General features: G+C 40.7%; 1 protein-coding gene across 4 annotated transcripts in view; it reads right to left on the bottom strand.

Annotated features, from left to right (window-relative positions):
- Positions 1-22,490, bottom strand: part of ATP10D (ATPase phospholipid transporting 10D (putative)) — a 121,930-nt gene that overhangs the window by 5,489 nt on the left and 93,951 nt on the right. For 3 of the 4 annotated variants that reach the window (XM_059067258.2, XM_067036044.1, XM_067036045.1), the window contains 7 exons: positions 17,993-18,299; positions 15,370-15,446; positions 14,262-14,387; positions 11,316-11,516; positions 6,723-6,803; positions 5,179-5,283; positions 1,390-1,577 (listed from right to left, as the gene is read on the bottom strand). In XM_059067258.2, coding sequence (XP_058923241.1) covers positions 1,390-1,577; positions 5,179-5,283; positions 6,723-6,803; positions 11,316-11,516; positions 14,262-14,387; positions 15,370-15,446; positions 17,993-18,299 — 1,085 coding nt within the window. The remainder of the gene's footprint in view (positions 1-1,389; positions 1,578-5,178; positions 5,284-6,722; positions 6,804-11,315; positions 11,517-14,261; positions 14,388-15,369; positions 15,447-17,992; positions 18,300-22,490) is intronic. The other variant, XR_010841049.1, reaches the window with a different exon arrangement.

The following is a 22,490-nucleotide window of genomic DNA, read 5'->3' as shown; positions in this document are numbered from 1 at the left end:
GCTCACCATGACAATATTAGATAAAATTGTATCATTAATGCTCTTGAAGAAAAATTTCAGGCTATAACTTAAAAGTAATTGTTTCTTCATAAATTCTAAAAGTTCATCTTGTCAGTTTTTAATCTGAAAGCTGGTAATAACTGAACACTACAGAACCATCTCAGTTTACCAGTGATATTAAGTATACAACTGTAACCACCACAGAATGACTCAGGTGGGTTTTTCTTATGCATTTCTAGAAAGGATGTCTTTCAGCAACAAAGGGTTTGTGCCCACTGTGCCTTATGATTGTGTTACAGACTGGGATTGGGAAACTTTTTTCCAATGGACCAGACAGTAATATCTCAGGCTTTGTGAGCCAAATAGTCTCTGTTGGAACTGTTCAACTCTGCTGTTGTAGTACAAAAGCAGCCATAGACAATATTTAAATTAGTGAGTATGTCTATGTTCCAATAAAACTTTACAAAAACAGGCAGTGGGTCAGATTTGGCCTGTGAGCCCATTTGTCAACCCTATTAGAGAATAATATTGAATCACCATTTGACATTCATATCATGTTTTAAAAGGTAGAACAACTATTTGCTATAGTGTTTTCAGCTAAACAGATTTTTTAAAACTATAAAGGGAAAGAGCTCTAAGGAGTTCAAGAAATCTATAGATTAGAAACCCAGGCATACTTCTTAGCCATTTCCATCCCATACGATATGAGAAATCAAGTTAAACTAAAATGGGAAAGTAACTGAAGTCAGGAAAGGGAGGTAAGTTTTTTCAGTGTTTATAGATCATAGCAGAGATATGTGTCCCTCAGTACCCATTCTTCTTTTTAGAAGCCCCCAGATTTTAGCCACTCAGAGTCTACATACCAGGTTCTAGTTAATGGGATATGAGCAATGATGTGTACCACATCTGGGTCATGACAATACAAAAAAGAATAAAAAAGAAGAAAGATGGAAAGCTGCATGCCTTCCATCTTCTCTTTCTCCCTCCTGCAGATGGAGATGCAGGGATGCAGGGACCCAGGACCTGGATGTGCTGGTGGTGAGTCATCTTTAGTCACGCAGATGAGGGCAACGCCCTTGGGAGACGGCAGAAGAAAAAGAGGAAAGGAAAGGATCTAGGTCCTCGAATACCTTTGTGAAGCAAAGCTGCCCTATCCCCGTGAACCATCAACCAGACTAGAATTTTCCTTGAGAGAGAAATAAATTTTTTCATTTGCTTAAGCCACTTCTGTTCGCGGGCAAAAGAGCTAAAGCCAATATTTTAACTGGTACACAGACTGACTTTTCCGTTACTAAACAGGATGGTCTACTGTCTATTCTTAGCAGTCGCCTGACGAATTCTAAGCCTATGACTTCACTTACTCTCTTGATGATAAGATAAACACCATACCTGGGCAGAAGAGCAACACAGGTTGTGAGAACACAAACTAAGTAGAACACTGGATCCAGCATGTGCTCCTGCATAATCCAATAGGGGTTGGATGGTGGGTTGCAAGTTATACATATGGCTCCAAAAACCAAGGCAAAGAAAAAATAAGACAAAATGCTCCCAACGATGGCCAGCATGTGGATCCAAGTCTGCAAGATAAGAAAAGCAGAGGAGATGAACACACTCTGATAATTTTGCAGCCTGGCAAAATCTGCTCTGTTGAAGAGACATCACATTCCAAGCAGTGGGTGAATGGTGTAACAAACCTTAGCGAACAAAACACAAAATATTAAAGCAAGAAGGCAAGAGCACCTTTTGTGAATAGCTCATATCAGTGTTTAAGTTCTATAAAACTATGTCAAATACCAAAAAGCAACTCTGGTGACTAGTTTATTTTGTATTGTCCATGCACCATGAGGTGTTAGGATTTTCTCCTTATTTTTCCATATAGTCACTTACTGGTCTAGTTCTTCTTTAAGATAATAGCTTAATCCAGTGAACCTCAAACTTTATCCATTTAAGTAGGTGGTAGACATTACTGCTGCTCAGCAATATTCTCATTCTCTTCCTCTAATAAGCATTTGAGAGGATTGCATCTCCCCACCCCCTTGAAATTAAGCATGGCCACATGTCTTGCTTTGACTGATGAAACGTGAATGGAAGGGATGTGCAAAACTTTCTGGTTAGAAGATGGAAGAGTCGGTGTGCAATTTTCCATACTGTCTCCTTTCCTTCCACGTTTGACCAAGAAGTTCTTGGGGATAATTCCAGGTGGTACAGCTACGAGACACAGCTTGGGTCACTGAGCCACCCCTCAGAGGATAATTTCTCTAGAGCTGTCTGGAACCTTAATAACTTTACATGAACAAGAAATAAATCTCTGTATATCACACTATAACCTATCCACCTTCATATCTACATAGAGCTTGCATTATTATTTTTTTTAATATTTTTCTGTAAACTGGCTCACTATCTAAGTAAATTTATTTAGAAAGAAAAGCAGATCACAACCTTAAGTGTAATAGCAGTATTACCTGTCATAACAGTGATGAGTCTGGGGTCTGATCTGTCTTTGTTACAAAGGGAAATTAGCAAGAGTTACTGCGAGAAAAAGTAACAGCCCCAAACAATTCTTCTCTGACACAATCTGAAGTATGAGAGAATCACCTTCATGTTATGCAGTAGTCAGTGTTATTTAGTGCAATGTACAGTCCCACCTAAAATCATTGTGTATACCATGGTGGTATATATTACTCTTTTGGGGGAAGACTGCTTTTATTAATCATTTTCACTTTCTAGGGCTATAATTCTCAAACAAGACCCAATATTCTCCATTTTCCTCTTAACCTTGCAAAGTATTTCTCCAGGGTAGATAGCTTCACAAGAGTCACAGAGACTGCTCATATTTTATAAAGATACACAAAATGCTCAGAAAGTGTTGGCCCCATTTTTTTTTTCTCAAATGTTCTTGCTTCCCACTGAGCCCTGAATTTCTTTTTCCTTTAAGAAGCGCTTTTGGCAAGTGAGATGTGACTTGATAGAGTGACTCGTTTAAATAAATGGATGCAGTGAAAGTCAAGGGATGCTGGGTAAAAACTGACAGGGAGGTGGGAGAGGTAGCAAAGGGACGGTGAGCAAAAGTGTGAAGGAAACCAATTCATATTCTCAGAATGACTGACTCTTACTGACAACAGACCTTCAGAGGCCATGAGCTTCAGCCTTCCCTGGTGTGAGAAACAATTCTTTTAATGATGCATCCTTTATAGAGTAGTCACTGTTCTCGGCACCTAGCTTTCACTCCCTTCTCTTAGTGAAGACACCCAGCACTATCTATGCACAGTCTTGGTAAAATATTCCTCCTCTCGCCAAAGCCTGTGTCTGGAGCTAAGGAAACAATTCTATCACCAGGGACTGAACCTGGAGCACCATGAATGAGGCAAGAGCAGAGAGAAAATGACTGGGGCCAATTCAGACCAGAGTACCGGCCTGGTAAGCCTGTCCATTAGTTTCTGTTCCCTGGATCTCTGGAGCCACTCTGGATCCTCAGGATGTGTTGTTGTTTTTTTGTTTTTTGGGGTTTTTTTTGCTGTACGCGGGCCTCTCACGTTGCGGAGCACATGCTCCGGACGCGCAGGCTCAGCGGCCATGGCTCACAGGCCCAGCCGCTCCACGGCATGTGGGATCTTCCCGGACCGGGGCACGAACCCGTGTCCCCTGCATCGGCAGGCGGACTCTCAACCACTGCGCCACCAGGGAAGCCCAGGATGTTTCTTTGTTTGTTTTACTGTGATTTTTCAATACATTTTGAATAACTTTTCCGTTTGCTCAGGTTAGTCAAAACAGATTGTTACTGCTCATAACCACTGAACCCAAACTGACGCTTGACATGTTAGGGCCTTTGGAACACTAATGTCAGAACTTAAGACACTTCCTTAGGCAGTAGCAAAAAAGTACCTACATAATTGCTTAAAAATGAAATTCAACAGATATACAAACAACCCCACATATGTTAGTTCTAGAATTCTCTTTACTCTTCCCATCTAGTATTTGCGGATATTAACCTTTTACAACACTTTAGGCTTGTAAGGTTTGGTTATAGCAGGTTATAAGCAAAGCAGGTGACGTCAAAAATATTCAGCCCTTCTTAAGAAATGATAAATAATCTCAATATATAACTTTGAATAACATTTAAAACTATAACCTCATTCAGCTATTTCCTGTTTGAAATGCATCACCACCAACATGTTACATACCCCAAACACTGGTTAGTCATTTAATCACTCATTTATTCATTCAGATATTTTTTGAGCACAAACTGTGTGCCACTCTTGTCCTAGATACTGGTATACAGTGGTGAACAAAATAAACATGAACCCTGTCCTCAAAGAGATTATAGTCTAATGTACAAGAGAAACACAAATAGTGTAATCACATAATTAAATGAAGAATTATAAATTATTATTAGGACTATGAATAAAAACAAGAGGATGGTGTGAAAAAATGGATGGTTAGGGAAGGGCTCTTGGGAGAAGCAGCACTTTTGCTGAAACCTAAAATAACATTTGAGCTGGGTAAAGTACAGGGATCTGAAAGTGGACTAGGAATGCTCCCATCAGAAGATATGGTCTATGCTAAGGCAGTTTACCAGACATGGGTGGGATGTTCTTCACTTGCAGAAAAAGGTTTAAACTAAAGCTCTCTTTATCTGAATCCTTCATAATAGGCTTTGCTGTAGAGATACCCTGCAATCATTTTGATGACAAGACTTAACTTTATCATTAAGCTGGCAACTAAGTTCAAAAAGACCTAGTTGTAAATGAAATGAAAGGTAAAAATTCTGGAGGGAGAAAAATTTTTTTTTTTGTATTATGAGAAAAGCATCAAATCATCACCTCAAAAGTCAGTATACCAGGATTATGGCATTACACCTGTTTTCCTTTTAGTTGAAAGGCAACAGCTTGGTCTTGAAGAATGCTGTCCATAGAAGCGTAATTGTTTCTCCAGCCTGACTCACCTCCACTAACGATCCACACCGTGGATACCACCAAGGGGACCAGGCAGGTGTTCTCCACTCTCCCTTGCTGCACATCAACCTCATCATAATGGCACTCAACGATCCACAAGAGTGGTCGTGGATCACCCTTCTTCCTTGGAGTCATTACTCTTCTTATGACCACTTGTCTTCTAGGCATGAAGACAATTCCCCCAATGACAGTTTCAGGCTACTTCAGAGGCAGGAAAACTACTCACCAAACTCTTGCTTTCAATTACCAGATGGAGGAGAATGATGAACAGAGCAGCTGTGTTCAGGGGGTTTCCAAATGTAAAGATGTCAATGTCTGAGCCCTGGTAGGTCTACAAAGAGAATAAAAGTTGGTGATCTTGGAGAGTTGTGTACCCTCAGTGGTGCAGTATCATCAGTTTCATCACTCTAGTCCACGACCCAAGTGAGGACTGAGTCCCTTTCTTCAGTGTTCCTGATAACTGGTCATTTAGGATAAACTTGAACATTTTTAGAAAAAGAGACTGACTCTCTCCCAGACAGGCCATCTAAGTTTTGAACTTTTTGGTTGGAATTCCTCTTTATTCTGAATCACAATTAATTTTCCTTGATCCTTTTACTTATACTTCCAACTCCTTGAGGTATAGAGAAAGATCAAATATATTCCACTTAACAGAGCTGAAAATCTTTGAAGCAGGTACTATGGCTAACCTGAGTTTATACCTCAGTTAAGTAAATATCCACCCCTCTCATATGCATATGTATTCAAAGTCCTTAAAGGATTCTGCAAATGACACAATTTTCTGATCTTTTACAATTCTAGTCATTCTCTTCTAAATATACTTCAGATTGCCTTATCTATATACCTCTTGAAACGCAGTATACCTAGAATATTCTAGCTGGGTAAATTCAAGTAATTTTATTTGAATAAAGAATGAAAATTGTTTACTTAGAGACTATTACCTTTTCCCTTTTTATTACTGAACTTTTGTTAACCATCCATGATCATATTAGTGTTTTCTTCCAGGGAGGGGGGTATGTGAATGGGCAACTACAACATGATGCTTTGTGCTTGGTGTTGGCCTAAATGTTTAAATTCATTTACACATTCTCTGCTTAGTCACATTTCTTCCATTCTTTACCTGTATAACAATTTTTTTATTTTTATTTTTTAGTTTTGGGGAGCCTACTTAAATTTAATACTCTGAATGTCATCCTGGTAGAATTAGCATAGCACTCACTAATAACAGCTTTCATATTCTGACTTTGCCTCTCTGACTCTGACTCATTTAATTATAAGCCAGGCTTTCAACTTTAAAGTCATTGATGAAAACTATCAAGCAGTACAGGGCTAAAAAAGAGACTCAAGGGCTTCCCTGGTGGCGCAGTGGTTGAGAGTCCGCCTGCCGATGCAGGGGACACGGGTTCGTGCCCCGGTCCGGGAAGATCCCACGTGCCGCGGAGCGTCTGGGCCCGTGAGCCGTGGCCGCTGAGCCTGCGCGTCCGGAGCCTGTGCTCCGCAACGGGAGAGGCCACAGCAGTGAGAGGCCCGCGTACCACAAAAAAAAAAAAAAAAAAGAGACTCAAGAGGACTCAGCTAAGCACTTCTCTCCAAATTTAACCCATTACCTAACCTATTTGGGAGTAGTGTTATAATTTAGTCAGTAAATAATCAACTTGATTATATGAGCAAACTACCCTAATATACCCATTCTATATGCTGATACTGGTAACAGAGTACAAAGAAGTACCATTGATTAACAACAAATCCTTTGAGTGAACAAGGACTTACATAGTAAGGCACAAAGAAGCAGACCAGGCTTTGATAAAAGGCATCCAACAAGGTGATCCAGAAGGTGAGTGGTAAGTATGCCTGAAAATGAAACAGATATTGGGGAGGGAGTAAGATTAGTAACAGTCAAGCAAGATCAAGGAACAACACTAGCCAGTACTTGTTTCTGCTTCTCTGAGAGAAAACTCTATTCCTTCATTCTCTCATTCACAAAACAGGTGGGATTTGTAAGTACTGGTGGAAGAATGAGGGGTGATAATTGAATGAGATGAGTTCACGGAGGAAAAAAAATCCCTGAAGGAACTCTTCTTCAACTCGTATTGCTTTTATCATTGGATCAATCTTAAATCTACCTCAAATAAGGATAGTAGTACTAATTTTCCATTTCCCATTGATCAGAAAACACTGTTTCAAAAACTTCTCCAATCCATCCACCTTTATTTCCATTACTCCCTTCATTCCAATTCACCATCAACTCTCTACGAATGATGGGAGAGCCATCTAACTGGCCTCTTTGCTTCCTCTCTTAGCCCTCATCCAATCTTCCCACAGCAGCCAGATGGTTTTGAAAAATGTAAATCAGGTCATGCCATCTCCCTAATTAATCAAACTGACCCCCCTCCTATTCCTCCAATGACTTCCACTGCATTTCCTATACAATCTAAGTTCCTTCCCATGGTCTAGGAGGTCCGTATGGTCTGCCCATGGAAGCCCCTGCTCTCCAGGGCCACCCACCTGTTCTTACTGTCATTTACCATCCTCCCAACACACAGACTTCACCCTATTTCTCAAATATGCCAATCCCTTCTTTCCTCAGGGCTTCACCTGTGCTGTCATCTCTGCCAGAAATTCTTCCTGGACCTCCCACATGACCAGTTCCTCACTGTTCATATCCCAGCTCAAATATCACTTCCTCATAGAGGCACAGACCCCAGACCAGTCTAAAAGTCATGCCCACTTAATCATTTACTACCATGACATCCTTAGAAGTCTCTCATCACCATCGGAAATAATCTTATTTGTTTACCTAATAATTTTATGTTTCTCTCAACAGAATGCAAGCTTCATAAAGTGGACCTGGCTCTCTTATTGAAGTGATTAAAACAGTGCCTGGTACATAGGTACTCAAATATTTGTTGGATTAATAAACTATTCTTATATAACTTTTCATGTGCTAAAGTGCTTCCTACCAAAAGCTTGTAGAAACAGAGAAAGATCAAGTAGAGATACCAGTCAAGTGACTGAAAACAGGTTTTCAAACAAAAGATAATTCTGATCAAATAGTAATGTGTGTGCAAAAGGATTCTGAGGCTCCATTCAGACCCAGCAGGAAGGATGGAGTGCTACAGTGTATTAGTGATGTCTGCCATGAACAAAAATGACAACACATGTATCATATCCCTGAGCTAGTCTTCCCTTTACTTAACATGTTTATAGTCTTATTTCCTTTCAAATGCAAAAAGAAACAAATTTTCTTGAAAATGTGTAATTGTCTCCTAAAGCTTTAAAAATATACATCATCTCCATATAAATTCTTCTGTCCTTCAAGAGATTACACTTAGAAGTTCAACATCTTTTTTTTTTTTTAATCTCTTTGTCCTCTGTAAAATCAAAGCAATGAAGATTCATCATTTCCAGTCTACTTTTCCCTGTAGCTTCTTTTACAATTTTGTCCTGGGAAATGATGGAATCTTCTACCTTCCTTTCTTCATCCAATTGTCCATAAACTCTAAGCAGAAGCACAATCAAATGGTGGAAGAAAATGTGGCAGAGTCAAAGGGGCAACCAAAATGTCACTGGACAAGACAGAACAATTTCAGGATAAGTTAAAATATAGCTTCATGCTTCTGGGGGAACAGAGGTTGCTCAAAAAACGTAGAGCCAAAAGGTTAACAACAAGCACACTTTCTCCACAGTAATGTGAGCAAGGGGAATTAGGGGTAGAGAAGGGTCATGGGTAAACGAAGGGCTGAAGGGAGTAACTCATGGGATCTCCTGGAAACTGAGAGGGAAAATCTGGACATCAAGTCAAAGCCAGGAAAGAAGGCTGTGTGGGTGATGAGAGATGGGTAATAGACGATTGCTTCTTGGAAGGGACGCTTCTGGCTACAGCCTTCTAGACTCATCTCCTTTCAAGGAGAGAGATGATATAACCCTGGAAAGTATATTTCATGACAACAAAGACAGGAAATGGCCCAAGCATAAAATAGAATTTGTTTGGAGGCCAAGTTCAAAGGAAGGACAACTCTTCTGGAAGGTAAAGTCAATGAAATTAATTACCTTTTATCAATAGCCACATGCTGGGACTCTGCCTGCTTTACCGTGTATTATAAAACTGGCCAGCTCAATAGAACAATGTGTGCAAAGGCTTGATAGCAGTGTTCAACAACAGGAAACAATGACCTCGACTCTTCCAAAGGTAAAGACCAATTACAATCTTCAGGCTGAACAAATGGGCTTTTAAAACACCAAGCTATAAAAACGTTAAAGGTCTGCTTTTACCCCTCTTTCCACAATGGACCTGGAATTTAACTTAGATCTAGGGTACAGGACAATCTTCATTAATATCAACCACATATTCCTGCACCCTGGCCTTGAACTTTAAGTCAGAGTGGACTTTTTAAGGAAGACCTCATGTGGTTCTTTGATCTGAATGGGTTGGATGATATCAAAAGATTGTAAGGATTTCTTCCTCCCTGGAAGTTGACTTCTCCTCCATGTTGGCTGCTCCATGAGCCTAAGGACATTAAATTACCCTCCAGTCTCAAAAGGCAGTTCAACCCATAATAAAATTTGATTGATGAAAATAAATGCATCATTTTTTTAAAAATGCATCATTTTAAATTCAGGATTTCCCTGAATTTTTGGTTAAGTTTGGAGTTGGGGGTGTGGTAAAAATAACAATATTGAGAGCGTAATCTTACTTAATCCTCACACCATCTCCATAAAGTAAAGAAACTGAAGTACAGGCAAGTTAAATAACTTACCAAGGTCACATACCACTGAACCAGAATTTAAACTCAGGCTAAACATAACCAATTGTTTCTAACATGTGCTGCTCTGGGTCAGCGTCTTCAGAACAGTGAGGCCAGTAAAGTCTGACCCATGGATTTCTCATGATGGGTCTCATTTTCGTCTCTCCAGTCCTTTTACAGGAAACCCTCCTTCCCAATCCTGTCCATAGGGTTCAGCTCTGTCCTCAGGAATGATCTATGGCCCAGGCCTAGTCAATGAGAGAATCATCTTTCTAGCCACAATGATAAGGCATGGGACTCAAGCTGGGCCAAGGAGTTGTAACCAGCACATTGACAGTTGCTTGAAGAATAATGCTGTTTGGCCACCACTACTCCTGGATTTTGCAGCTATGAAAGCCAATATATTTCCCTTTTTCATTAAGCCAATTTGAGCTGGTTTTCTGTCACTTGCAACTGAAAGAGTCCTGACTAACAAGAGTCCTTTTCTCAAGGCTAGAATATCTGACCAGATTGACCCCTCAGCTTTGTCCGCTTATACGTGTCTGCAGGTTGCTGGTCCACCTCAGTCTCTGTGATCCTGACAATGTCCTTAGGAGAGCACTTTGGATTTCTGGCCATTAAACAGTGAAGGGGTGGGTGGCGGGGGAGGGGGCACCCAAGGACCAAAGATAGCATCAGTGTTCTTTCTGCAGCACAGCAGGGGATCAGGAACCAGAGTTTACCTGTACTACCCATGAGCTTGGTGACACAGGCAGATTACTTAAAGTACCTCCCTGTGCCTGACTTTCCTCATCTAGTGTGGACAACGATAGCATCTACCCTGCAGGATCATTTTGAGAAGTAGATTTATGTAAGTTAAGGACTTATAACAGTGCCTGGCAAGTAAGAGGCATTACATAAATGTTCATAAGACCATCTCAATGCTGGTTATTAATTTTGTAAAAGACAAATTAGAAAAAAAAAAACTTTTGAGCCAGCTAGCCCAATTAATCAGCAACTACAATACTATAGATAAGAGGAAATGAGACATAAGGGACATATCAGAGGTGGATGGACAGGACTGAAAGATGAGTTAAGGGGAGGTAGGACATGCGTTTATGGAGAGGGAGCCGTTAAGTTCACACCACTATTTTGCGTGACAGCAGAACTTGAAGAATTTAATTTTGGCTTTAGAACCAGACTAAAAAGGGTTCCCAACCTAGCTCTGCCATTTATTAGCTGTGAGGTTTTTGGAAAAATTATTCAGCCCCACTGAAGTTCAGATTCTTTCTCTTAGAATGGGAACAATGCCAAGTTCTCTCTCAAAGTGCTTTGTGAAGATGAATGGGACTGGAGATATTCAGTAGTGCGCGCAAAAGGCAGCACTGTGGGGTTTAGTAACTATTAGATATTGTTAGTTGTAAGGTCTGAGGACTGGATTCCTGCTTATAAATACCTAAGATCTTTCACAGTTTTATTTGTGTTCATCTCAGAAGCGACTGACAATAGCTGCTGTGTTCGTAGAGATCTTTGGAAACAAATAGGTGATTCAAATAGTTTTCAATACCCAACAACATTGGAGCTGAGCGGTTTTGACAGCAACTACGTATCGGTCTGTGTGTTTCTGCCATACACCCACCTCTGACTTCTGGCCGTTCCTGTACAGCTCAGGCAGTCGCATGAGGGTCTCTGCAGACACATCTTTCTCCAGGACACCGTAAATGATGGGAGGGGCGGATGTGAAAAGGAGGTTGAAGAAGATCAAGACCCAGTAGTCAGTCATGGATGTTCCTGAAAACCCACAAAAGAACTGGTACCAGAAAAGGAGGTTCACATAGGCCTAGGGACACAAAGAGGAACATTCGTGTCTTAGAGTCACCAATGCGTGCTAGGACCGCACACGCCACACGCTGCTGTCCTGAGTCATGTGATCTCAGCCCCTCCTTTCCTCACTTACAGAATGGAAGACCACAACTTACCTTGCAGCATTTTTGGTAAATGTTTAACTAAGTTAAAACATACAAACACACACATACACACACACACAGACCATTTACTATGTAGTGCTGGCACTGTTCTAAGAGCTTTAAAAAGAATACATTCAATTTTTGTAACAATTTGGGAATTACTGTTGTTCTCATTTTACAGATGAGGAAAGCAAGGCACGGAGAGGCTAAGGAACTTGCCCAAAGTTACCTGGCTAACACGTGGCAGAGTCAGTATTCAAATGCAGATGTTCTAGCTCCAGATGAAGAGAATCTAGCCCTATGCCTGGTATGTAGCAGCCATACAACAAGTGTTCATTCTCTTGCTTTCTGGGTTCACAATTATTTTTTCCTGGTGAAATGGGATGGTGTCAGTTGAGTGGCCAACCATCCTAGTTTGCTGGGGACCGAGGAATTTCCCAGGACATGGTACTCGTACTATAAAAACTAGGACAGTCCCAGGAAAACCAGGACAGGTGGTCATGCTAGAGGCCAGGCACATACATAGTTTCTTATTTTGTCTCAGAGTAAGTCCATGATAGCAAAAGCTCTGTGCCCTGAAGCAAGGCAGGCCACAGGAAAGGTCACTGGGCTTAGAATTAGGGGGTCTTGTTTCAAGTCCTACGGAAACTTCCTATTGACTATATGACTTTAGGTCATTTTAATAACCTCTATGAATTTTGGTTTCTATGTCTGGAAAATGAGAATTATACTATGTCAGGTCTTAGTATCAAGATCCAGTTAGCAACTGCTCATGACCTGTAAAATGCCTTTTTATTGATTTTAATTAATTGATTAAGATATTATTGTTGGCACCATAGATACACTGAAACACCTCAGGATGGGGGCCACAATCCTTAGAATAGAGTTTCTTAGTCTAGGGTCCATGGATATGCACTACGCCTCACTCCTGCAAATGTACAGGTTTTAGGTATATGCGGTTTGGGGCACTATTCTGGGGAATGAAGCCACAGTCCTCATCACCATCTCAAAAACTGCCCAAGATGCAAGAACCGCAGTCTCAGAAAGCTAAGCTATTCTAATGGCTTCTGATACTGGCCCTGTTCTCCATAGTTTACAAACCATTTGTTGTTTGGCTAGGCAAGAAAGAGGTAGAAACAAGTCAGGAGGATTTCAGTGTGAACGAACATCAAGGTTCATGGAGCATAACGACCCCAGGGTCCTTGCTCCCTGGTGATGTACTCTCTACTAATAAATACCCCCTTTCTCCAAGAGCATGTGGCATCTCTCTTTTTTTTTTTTTCGTGAGACAAAATGTTTAATACTTAACAACATTTGGACATTTGTTTTATCATAATGTCCTAGTCTCTTTCTAATATTAGTTAGAAATATGGAGTTAAAAGGAAGGGGGAGAGGACGCGGCGGACTGCATCATAATAGAAGAGAAGGTAGAAAAATGCAAAGGTATTTTAAAAGCCTGGGAGACAGGCTCCCCTCTAAAAGTCATTGACCACTAAGTCCTGGAATTTTAAATGACTAATCACAGCTTTCCCCAGAATCACACTGACAGAGATATTATACATTTCAAATATTTTCATACAGTATCAAGGCTTTCTTAAACTTTGACTGAATGTGCTAATTCCAATTAGTAAAGTACTGAAAGCTTCCTGAAAAGTCCATCGCGCTATAGGAAAAAAAAATGCTGCTGCTGATTGACAGACAGACAGACACAAGTGCACGCACCGATCTAAATTACATATTCGGGATATCCTAAAAATGACCCATTAAAGTCATCTTTTTCCTAAAGATGGCATTTCAACAGAGAGATGTACATTTCTGTTTACTGCTAACTTGCTACATACGCACTTTAAAGACCAAGAATAAATGTGGTCTGAAAATCATGACATATTTACATAATCACCTCACCTAGAAGGGATTTAGGTGAAGCAATCTAAGGTCCACATGGGTTTATGAAAGAGAAAACTGAAATTTAAATGGTTTGCTTAAGATTAGAAGCCAGGAATCCTACCACTCAAATTCTGCCCTTCTATGAATTACATAGTCAAAATTAAGTTCCTTGACCATCAAATAGCTACCAAGCACAAACACATTTTACAGGCTTGCCAAAGAATTCGTCATCTGGGAGTGCTAGCCAGCTACAGCCTAAGGCACTATACTGGGTTTTCATCTGTATCTGTGTCTTCAATATACCCCATGGGACAGCCGTCTGGGGACAGCATATATACATATATATTTTTTATATCTCCCGTAAAATGGAAGCAAACCTTTTCATTCTCTACTGACAGAAAGCGTTAAACATTTCATAATCCTGCTTGTCACAACCTTTTTAGGGAAGGTCAAAAACTGGATTCTAAACGAATCAGACAGGGCTTAATTGAATTTAAATGCATAGGGAATAGAAAATGCTAGCAGATGGACAAGCCTAGCAATCTGCTGTCAGCAGCTGAAACACAGCACATTCCCAGATTATTCCTGGTAAGACAGCAGAAGTGCTCCTGGCTGCTTCCCAAACATCAATAAACAAAGTGAGCTTAGCATCGGGCCCTTCCTCTTCACCCCTTACACAAGCTGGAGTGGAAGGGAGAAGGGAGGGGGGTGAATTTTCTGGAGCTACATACCACGTTCTTGTAGAAAAAATAGAGAATCATGTTGGAAAGTCGGGTATAACACCAGTGCCCGTGGACAAGGAGTAGCTTGCTGAGATGTTTAAACTGAGAAATGGCAAAGTCACTGGCCATCACAGCCTGCAGAGGCAATGGGGAGAGAACGTCACCCTGAGCAATGGAACATGTTAGAACAGACATGGCATGGCAGCCTAACCGCCAGCAGGCTCAGACTGGTCAAATATGTGGTTTAAACCTAAGATCGGAAAAAAACCCACAAAAACCTTCAAACACACACCCATGAATACAGAGCCTTAACCTGGAGTTACCGCTCAGTTTTCCAATGTGGTCCAATGAAACAAAACTTCTCTCTGGTCACCATTCATGATGTAATTTCAGCAAGTGTACTTTCCCTAGAGAGCAGCTCCCTTACCAAGAACTCTGCGCATTACAGTGTGCATTTGCTTCTCTTCCATGAGGAGAATATTAAAAGTATATAGTCATGACTTCATGTGACTTTGTATAACGTAGCAGGCAAAGGAGGTATTTGAATTTCTCATCTTTTATAGAGATGTCGTAATTTATCATTCTCGGGAAACCCTAAGCCTCACATCCCACTTTCCTTTGACAGCACTTGCTCCATACATGACAAGCAGTCTTTTGGACAAGCTTCTATCTGAATTTTGTGCCTAAAACACGATTCGACACACATGCACGCACACGAAAATAGGACAATCTCACTTCCCTCATTCTCTCCTATCTTCTCTCCCCCTCTCCCTCTCTCTTTAGGATTTTTAGATATTTCATTCAAATCCTTAGTAGCTCTCATCAGTGTCAAAAGTCATACAGCTACTGCAGTGCTAAAAATATATATCCTTATGACTTAGATAAGTTATATATTTTTAAACTGAACAAGTGAGCCACAGAGCTAAAATTACCCAGGGAAATTACCATAATACTCACCCAGTAAATAATCAATGAATGAATGGCTACATGTCCTGTCACCCACTCCTGAGCCAGCCACAGACAGCCTCACTCTACCACAGAGATTTAACCATGGAGGATGCTGCCTTTGGATGGGTGGGTCAAGTTCATGGTGTTTGGGTGCACAACATCCACTCACCTGCATGCCTTCTTGACCTGAGATCCCAATCCCAACATCTGCCACTTGTATCATGCTAACATCATTGGCACCATCACCTTTGTGAAACAGAAGAAAAGGTGAGAAACATATGAGGAGCAGAGAAAAACTGCCAACTGTGCAAATCAACAGTGGCCACTCAAACAAACAAACAAGTCCTTCAAAGTTTATCCTATGTCTCCAAGTTGCCTGGAAGCTAGCTAAGCAGAAATGCAATGTGGCAACCCACTGCCATCAGGAAGAATTCCATACTCAACACTACCTTAAAGTCCTTCATGCTACAGCCCCTACCTGGACTGACCTCCCCTTTCTCTATGTCACTCACTCTACTTTCAATTTTCCGGATATACCCTACTCCTTCCAGTCCTGCGCATGCTGTCTCTCTAATAACACTGTCCTCATCACCCCAGCCCCACCTTGCTGGATTTCAAGGGCTCTTGCGCTCAGCTTAGATAATCACTTCCTCTGGGAAATCCTTCTCATGTTCCTTTTAGATCCAATGCCCGTTCCTTAGGCTCCAAGCACCACCCTACGAATCTCTATCGTATCTATCATGGTATTAAGCTTGCTATAGATTTCTTTGTCTTCCCAACACATTGGAAGCTTCTTTAGAGGAGGTATTACATTCCTGCTGGTAATGAACATCTGTTGTTCCCAACTGCCCAGCAACCTTAACTTGTTTTCTGGTAATAGTATCTTGATTTTCTCTGGGAACTCTGAGTCCATGAGTCTCTGAGCCCAAACCACCAGATTTGGGATGGGCAACTGACTCAGGCCTGGACAATTACCATTGCCTGTTCCCTGGCCTCAGTGGTTGGTTCAGAGATGGGCACATGATTCAGCTTAATTGATAGAATTGACATGTCCAGGGCTCTAGCCTCAGGAACAGATGGATCCAGGGCCTTGAACAATTCACTCATTTATCTGCTCATTCAGTAAGACAGCTGAACAAAATTTCACCCTAATCCTGATATTTTATTCCAGCAACTTGAGAAGAGGTACTATCTTTTCTCTCAGGTTGCTAATAGGATAAGATATAAAGGTGGGAATTTTCAGTAGCTGTACCAGCACCCTGAGGGGAGATGCTACCTGAGACTGAAAATAATCCAGGTGGAAACAGAGACTATAAGAGATGGCTGAGTCCTCATCTTGCTAATGTCTGAACTTTGGAGTGTCTCAGAGCTTAATCTCACCCTGTTTCTCTTCTCCACTTACACTCATTTTTTTGGTAATCTCATTGATAATACCATCGGGGCTTTAAATATCACGACTAGACTTACAATTCCCAAATTTATGTCTCTAGCCAATTCCTCAATGCTAAATTCCAGACTTTATCTCCAGCTGCCTACTTGACATCACTGTTTAGACATCTAATGGATTTCTCAAACTTAACATGTCTAAAACCCAACTCCTGCTTCCCTGACTCCATCTAAGGGCAGCTCCGTCTTTTCTGTCCTCAAGAGATGAAACCTTGACATCCCCCTTGACCCCTTCTAAGATAGAACATATCGAATCTGTCAGCAAATAGCAGCAGCTCCTTCTTCAAACCATGTTCATTATCTTACCACATCCCAGCCCCCCTCTGCTACCTGCACTCGAGCCACAATCATCTTTCCCCTGAATTATTTCAATAGCCGCTCAACTGGTCTCCTTCCTTACATCCTTACAACCCAGTGGTTACTCTCAACACAGCAGCCAATGTGATCCTTTTCAACTTAAGGCAGCTCATGTCCCTCCTCTGCTCAGTCCTCCTGTGGCTCCCTATCTCTTCAGATAAAAGCCAAAATTCCTAATGGCCTCCAACACTCACCAGGACCTGGTCGCCTGCCACCTCTCTGTCCTTCACTAACCTGCAGAAGACTCTTCCCTTTGCTCCACTTGCTTTGGGTTTGAACACACCAAGTATGGTCCATTGTTTTCTCTGCCAGGAATGTTTCCCCACCCCACGCCCCAGATCTCCTATGGCTCCTTTATCATTTCCTTCAAGTCTCTGCTTACACACAACTTTATCAGTAAGACTGTCTCTGAAAAATCTATTTAAAATAGAAGTCCCTTCCCCCTCCCCCAATGCTCTGCATCACCTGACTTTGCTTTATATTTTTCAATAGCATTTTTCACTATCTGATATCTTATATCTTTATACCTTTTTTTTCCACTTTTTACTGCATTGCCCTCCTCCTATACAGAAAAATGCCTGTACATAGAAGGCACTCAATAAATAGTGGTTGAATGAATAAATACATGAATTGTTCATATTCTCGAATTTAACTTTCTCGAAGGCAGAACTCATGGATTTTTCAGGTCTCCGATTCAGTACATTACCCTCCTTAACCCAGATGATTTGGGGATCTGACATGTACCACAGAGTCCTATGATATCGTTTTCCATGTCACATCTCTACCACCTGGTTCATAAGAGGAGGCCAAATAGGTGATGGAGGGGAAAAGGGAGGGAGTGAGGGGATGGAGGGAAAGTGGGGTAGGAAAAGGACAGACCGACAGAAGGGCAAACGTGTACAGAAGAAAGGGCAGAGAGAAGGATCAGTTTCTGGTGTGACATGAAAGTGAGAAGCGCAGGACTGGGTTCCACTCCGGCTCAGGCTCACCGATGGCCAAAGTCATCACCCGGAGATGGCTTCGAACCAGTTTTACCACTTCGCTCTTCTGCAGGGGCGTGGCTTGGCAGCAGACCACAGCGTGGCAGCGAGCAGCCAGCTCCAGGAACTGCCTTTGCAGACTCTCCTGCAGGGCAAACTCCAGGGTCTTCCCGTTGATAATGAGTCCAGCTCGCAGCCCTGAGTCCGGGGGCGCGGGAGGCTGGTGTAAAGCCTCACTTGATGCTTGCTCTGGAGAAACTGGATTTTTCTTCTGAAGTTCTTTCAAGATTGTGTCCATCAGCATCTCACAGGCATTCTTGAAACGAGAGGCAAAGACAGTTAGCTTTGGGGCTCCCCTGCTGGCCACATCCAGCTATATTTATCATTGCTATTCTTTAACATTTGCTGCATCAAGTCAACCCCAGGGAGTGAATAATCGGTTACTTTCCAAGACCTCACAGCTCTTCCACAGAGACTTCTGTGTGTATATGGGGACAGGATAAAAGGATGGGGTGCATCTCACTTCCAACTGTACAACTAAGAAACAGTTTTAGAATTTCTTTCTTTATTTGTGCAACTTACCTTCCCAAACCATAAATCTCAAGAGCCCTTCCGTCTCATTCTCTCATTTACTACCTGCTTGACTTTAAGCAAATTAATACAACCTCTGAGCCTCAACTTTCTCATGAGAAAAATTCAAATGTCTACATTATAATTCGTTGCGAGGAATAAGTGAAATAATATTGGGTTAGCCAAAAAGTTCGTTCAGGTTTTCCATATGATGTCTTGGAAAAACCCAAACAAACTTTTGGGCCAACCCAATACATGCACAGCTCCTAGTGTAAAGCATGACACAGCAGAATTTAAAACAGTAATAATTATTTTTCTATTCTTTGATTCAACACATTCACTCACTTACTATTTATTGAGAAGCTACTGTGTATTTGAAAAAATTCTAGGTGCTGGGGATACATCAATGAACCAGAAACCCCCACCCTCACCGAGTTAACATTCTGGTCGATGTTCTTAGTGGCCTCATCCCACGGTTGTTAGGAAGCTCTTTGAAGACAGACAGCACTTTTTTTTTTTTTCGGTACGCGGGCCTCTCACCGTTGTGGCCTCTCCCGTTGCGGAGCACAGGCTCCGGACGCGCAGGCTCAGCGGCCATGGCTCACGGGCCTAGCCGCTCCGCGGCATGTGGGATCTTCCCGGACCGGGGCACGAACCCGCGTCCCCTGAATCGCCAGGCGGATTCTCAACCACTGCGCCACCAGGGAAGCCCAGCACTTTTAATTTACATTTGAAATCTTTCTAATTCCTAAAAGAGGGCCATGTTAAGCACCCAATAAATATTCATGAGATGAATTCTCCTCAAGAACATGAACAATAAACTTATACAGAAATTGTGTCAAATGACCACTAAGGACAGAGCCAAACAAAATCCTGGAACGGTGCATTTGAGTTTATACACCAAGCCTGAAATAGTTTATTCACGAAAGAGCCCCTCACTCAGAGGCCATTTACTCTCATTTCAAATGCTATTTTATCAAGCATTTCTCAACCCAAAGCAAAATAAGATGGGAAGTAGGTATGAATATGTAGGCACACAGACACAACAAATACTTAACAACCACATAAACTATAAACAAGAGATTCAACTTCAAAATGGAGCTACCTGGCAACATTTACCACGAGAATAAATCTGGTCCCAGACACCTCCAAAGCCCCCATGGAAAAGTATACAAAGGTGAATCAAAGATGCTCAGCATAGGCCCAGTATAGAATAGTAAAAAAATATTTTTAAAAACCTTCCAAACTTTGGCTAAATTAAAATGGTACATTTAGAAGGTAACATACCCTACAGTCACTGAAAACCAAGACTTCTATTAACATGACATGATGGTTAAGATATTTGTTAAATGAAAAAATATAGCCACAATACTATACAACAGTATAAATACAGTCTGTATAGCATTCATATGCTCACACTGCAGAGTGCAGTCTGACTGGATGCCCTTCAAGATATGAATGTCATTTATCTGGTTTTACGACTGTAGATTGATTCCAGATATTTTTATTCTCTTATTTGAGTACAAAAGTGTTTAGTTGTATAAATTAACTATATTTTCATTACAGAAAAAATATACATACACATATAGTCAATCTTCATTATTTGCAGATTCCATATTTGCAAATTCACCTACTTGCTAAAATTTACCTGTAATCCTATGATAAAGGTGCTTTCTTGGTCACGTGTGGACACGCGCAGGGTGACCGAAGATCATAGTCATGCAACACACACCTTTCCAGCTGAAGCTGAGCGGGTGATGATGCTCTGAGTTAGGTCAGCTCCCACACCGTAAACAAGTGCCCTTTTCACTCTCTGTCTGGTGACACATTTTTTGCATTTTTGTGCTTTTTGATGGTTATTTCACTGTTTAAAATGGCCCTAACTATAGCCCTTTAATGCTGTCTAGTGTTCCTATGTACAAGAAGGCTGTGATGTGCCTTATGTAGAAAACGTGTGTTAGACAAACTTCGTTCAAGCCTGAGTTATATGCTGTTGGAGACAAACTTCGTTCAAGCCTGAGTTATATGCTGTTGGTCATGAGTTCAATGTTAATGAATTAACTATATATGTATAAAATTATATATATATGATATATACAAAATTATACATATAATATATACAAAATTATATATGTAATATATATGATTACATATATAATATATATGATTTTATATATATATATATATAAAATAAGGTGTCTTTAAAAAGAAACATACATGAAACAAAGTTACATATTGATTGGTTGATGAAAGTGTTCTGACCAGAGGCTCATGGGAACCTAATCCTTTATTTCCCATAGGGGCAATGGTTCAGTTTTTACTACTTCAGTATTTCAGCAACTTTATAGAACTTAACTCCATGAATAATGTATTGATACAGATAAACAGATATACGTTATATAATATGTAACATAATACCAAAAGCATGCTTGACAAGTAATCAGCTGTCGGTGCTTAGGCAATTCACAACCTTTTGGAGTCTCAGGCTATAAGATGGGGATAATTTTATCTGCTCTACTAATGGTCAAATGAGATCATGTATGAAAAAGGCTTTTATAGATTCTAAGAAACATGAATATAAAGAGTTACTATCTCAGAAGAAAATTTTAAATGAAATGAAAATAAAACTTAAAAAATTAAATGATGAATCCTGAAAGGCAGTAAATAATCCAGGATATGAGTCTATTAAAACAAAAAAAGAATCGAAATTTATGAGAACAGAAATTATATAAGGTTTGTAAGTAGCTACATTTACCATAACCTAATTTGCAAATTTAGGAACCAAAGTTGATGGAAACCTGTAAAGTTGAGGTACTCCACTATAGATATGATTGGACAATCCATCGGTTGCCAGGTGGCCCACTTAAAATGTCACAGGAGCAATGTCCTTTGCTAAACGACAAATTGGGCTCATGACCTTCAATTCCATTTTTAACTCTTAGCATATGAGGGGTGGAGAGTGGGAAAAAGAGAAAATAATACAGCGACTGAGACCCTACTATGTGCTTGGGATTTTATATGCATCGACTTGAGTCATTATAAAATTCAATTAAATTATGTTCACTCACTGTGGTCCGTTTAGTTATCTGAAAAATTGAGGTAAAATACCTCCTGATAGCAAAAAAAATCTTTTGTATTTAGAACAGTCCACAGAGGATACTCTGTAAAGACTTGAGTTGGTAGTTTTAAATACCTTTAATCATAACTTGTATATTTATAAATAAATTTCATAATACTAATGATTTTACTGCTCACAAAAATGACACAGTCAAAATTGAACACAAGTGATTTATTACTTTTAAAAGTTCATTGAACCCCTTTCATCTGCCAGGCACCACATTAAACAGTTTATTTTTTCCCATTTAATGCCCACAACATCCCTATGAAATAGACATTATTCTCACATTACAGGTAAGAAAATGACTCAGGAGGGTAACTCGCCAAGGTCACATACCTGGTCACTGGCAGGTTAAGCATTTGAATCCAGGTCTTACCAGACTTAGGGCACTTCCATTTTAGTGACTAAAATGACCAAGCATTTTCTTGTGCTCACTGCCCAGCTGAAACTGGGATCCAGCTGGTGGCTATGCTTGTGGGTCCCTGGGCCACTGTCAACTGCCAAGGAGAACTCACTCTGTGTTAAATAAGGAAAATTCTCTTTCCTCAAAATGTACCATCTAGTTGGTTATTGACTGAGGCCTGACCATAAAAACATGGCTAACCAAACTTGGAAGCCTGTGACCAAGACCCAAGATGTGACCCAGGTGAGAAGCTCCAGAGGATTTCTGAGGCAGGTTGCTATGACAGAATGGATGTGACTGATGAAGTCTGACAACTGAGGAAGGAAGGAGGAAGGTTTTCCAAGCAAATTAAACAGTATACACAAATCTTAGTATCACTATACTAAGAATCTTCTGAAAAAAATAAAATGCCTGTT

This window comes from Kogia breviceps, chromosome 6 (genome assembly GCF_026419965.1).
Source record: "Kogia breviceps isolate mKogBre1 chromosome 6, mKogBre1 haplotype 1, whole genome shotgun sequence".
In the NCBI taxonomy this organism is placed as follows: Eukaryota; Metazoa; Chordata; class Mammalia; order Artiodactyla; family Physeteridae; genus Kogia; species Kogia breviceps.
The sequence above is the reverse complement of the archived record's forward strand: the minus strand, read 5'-3'. Positions and strand labels throughout refer to the sequence as shown.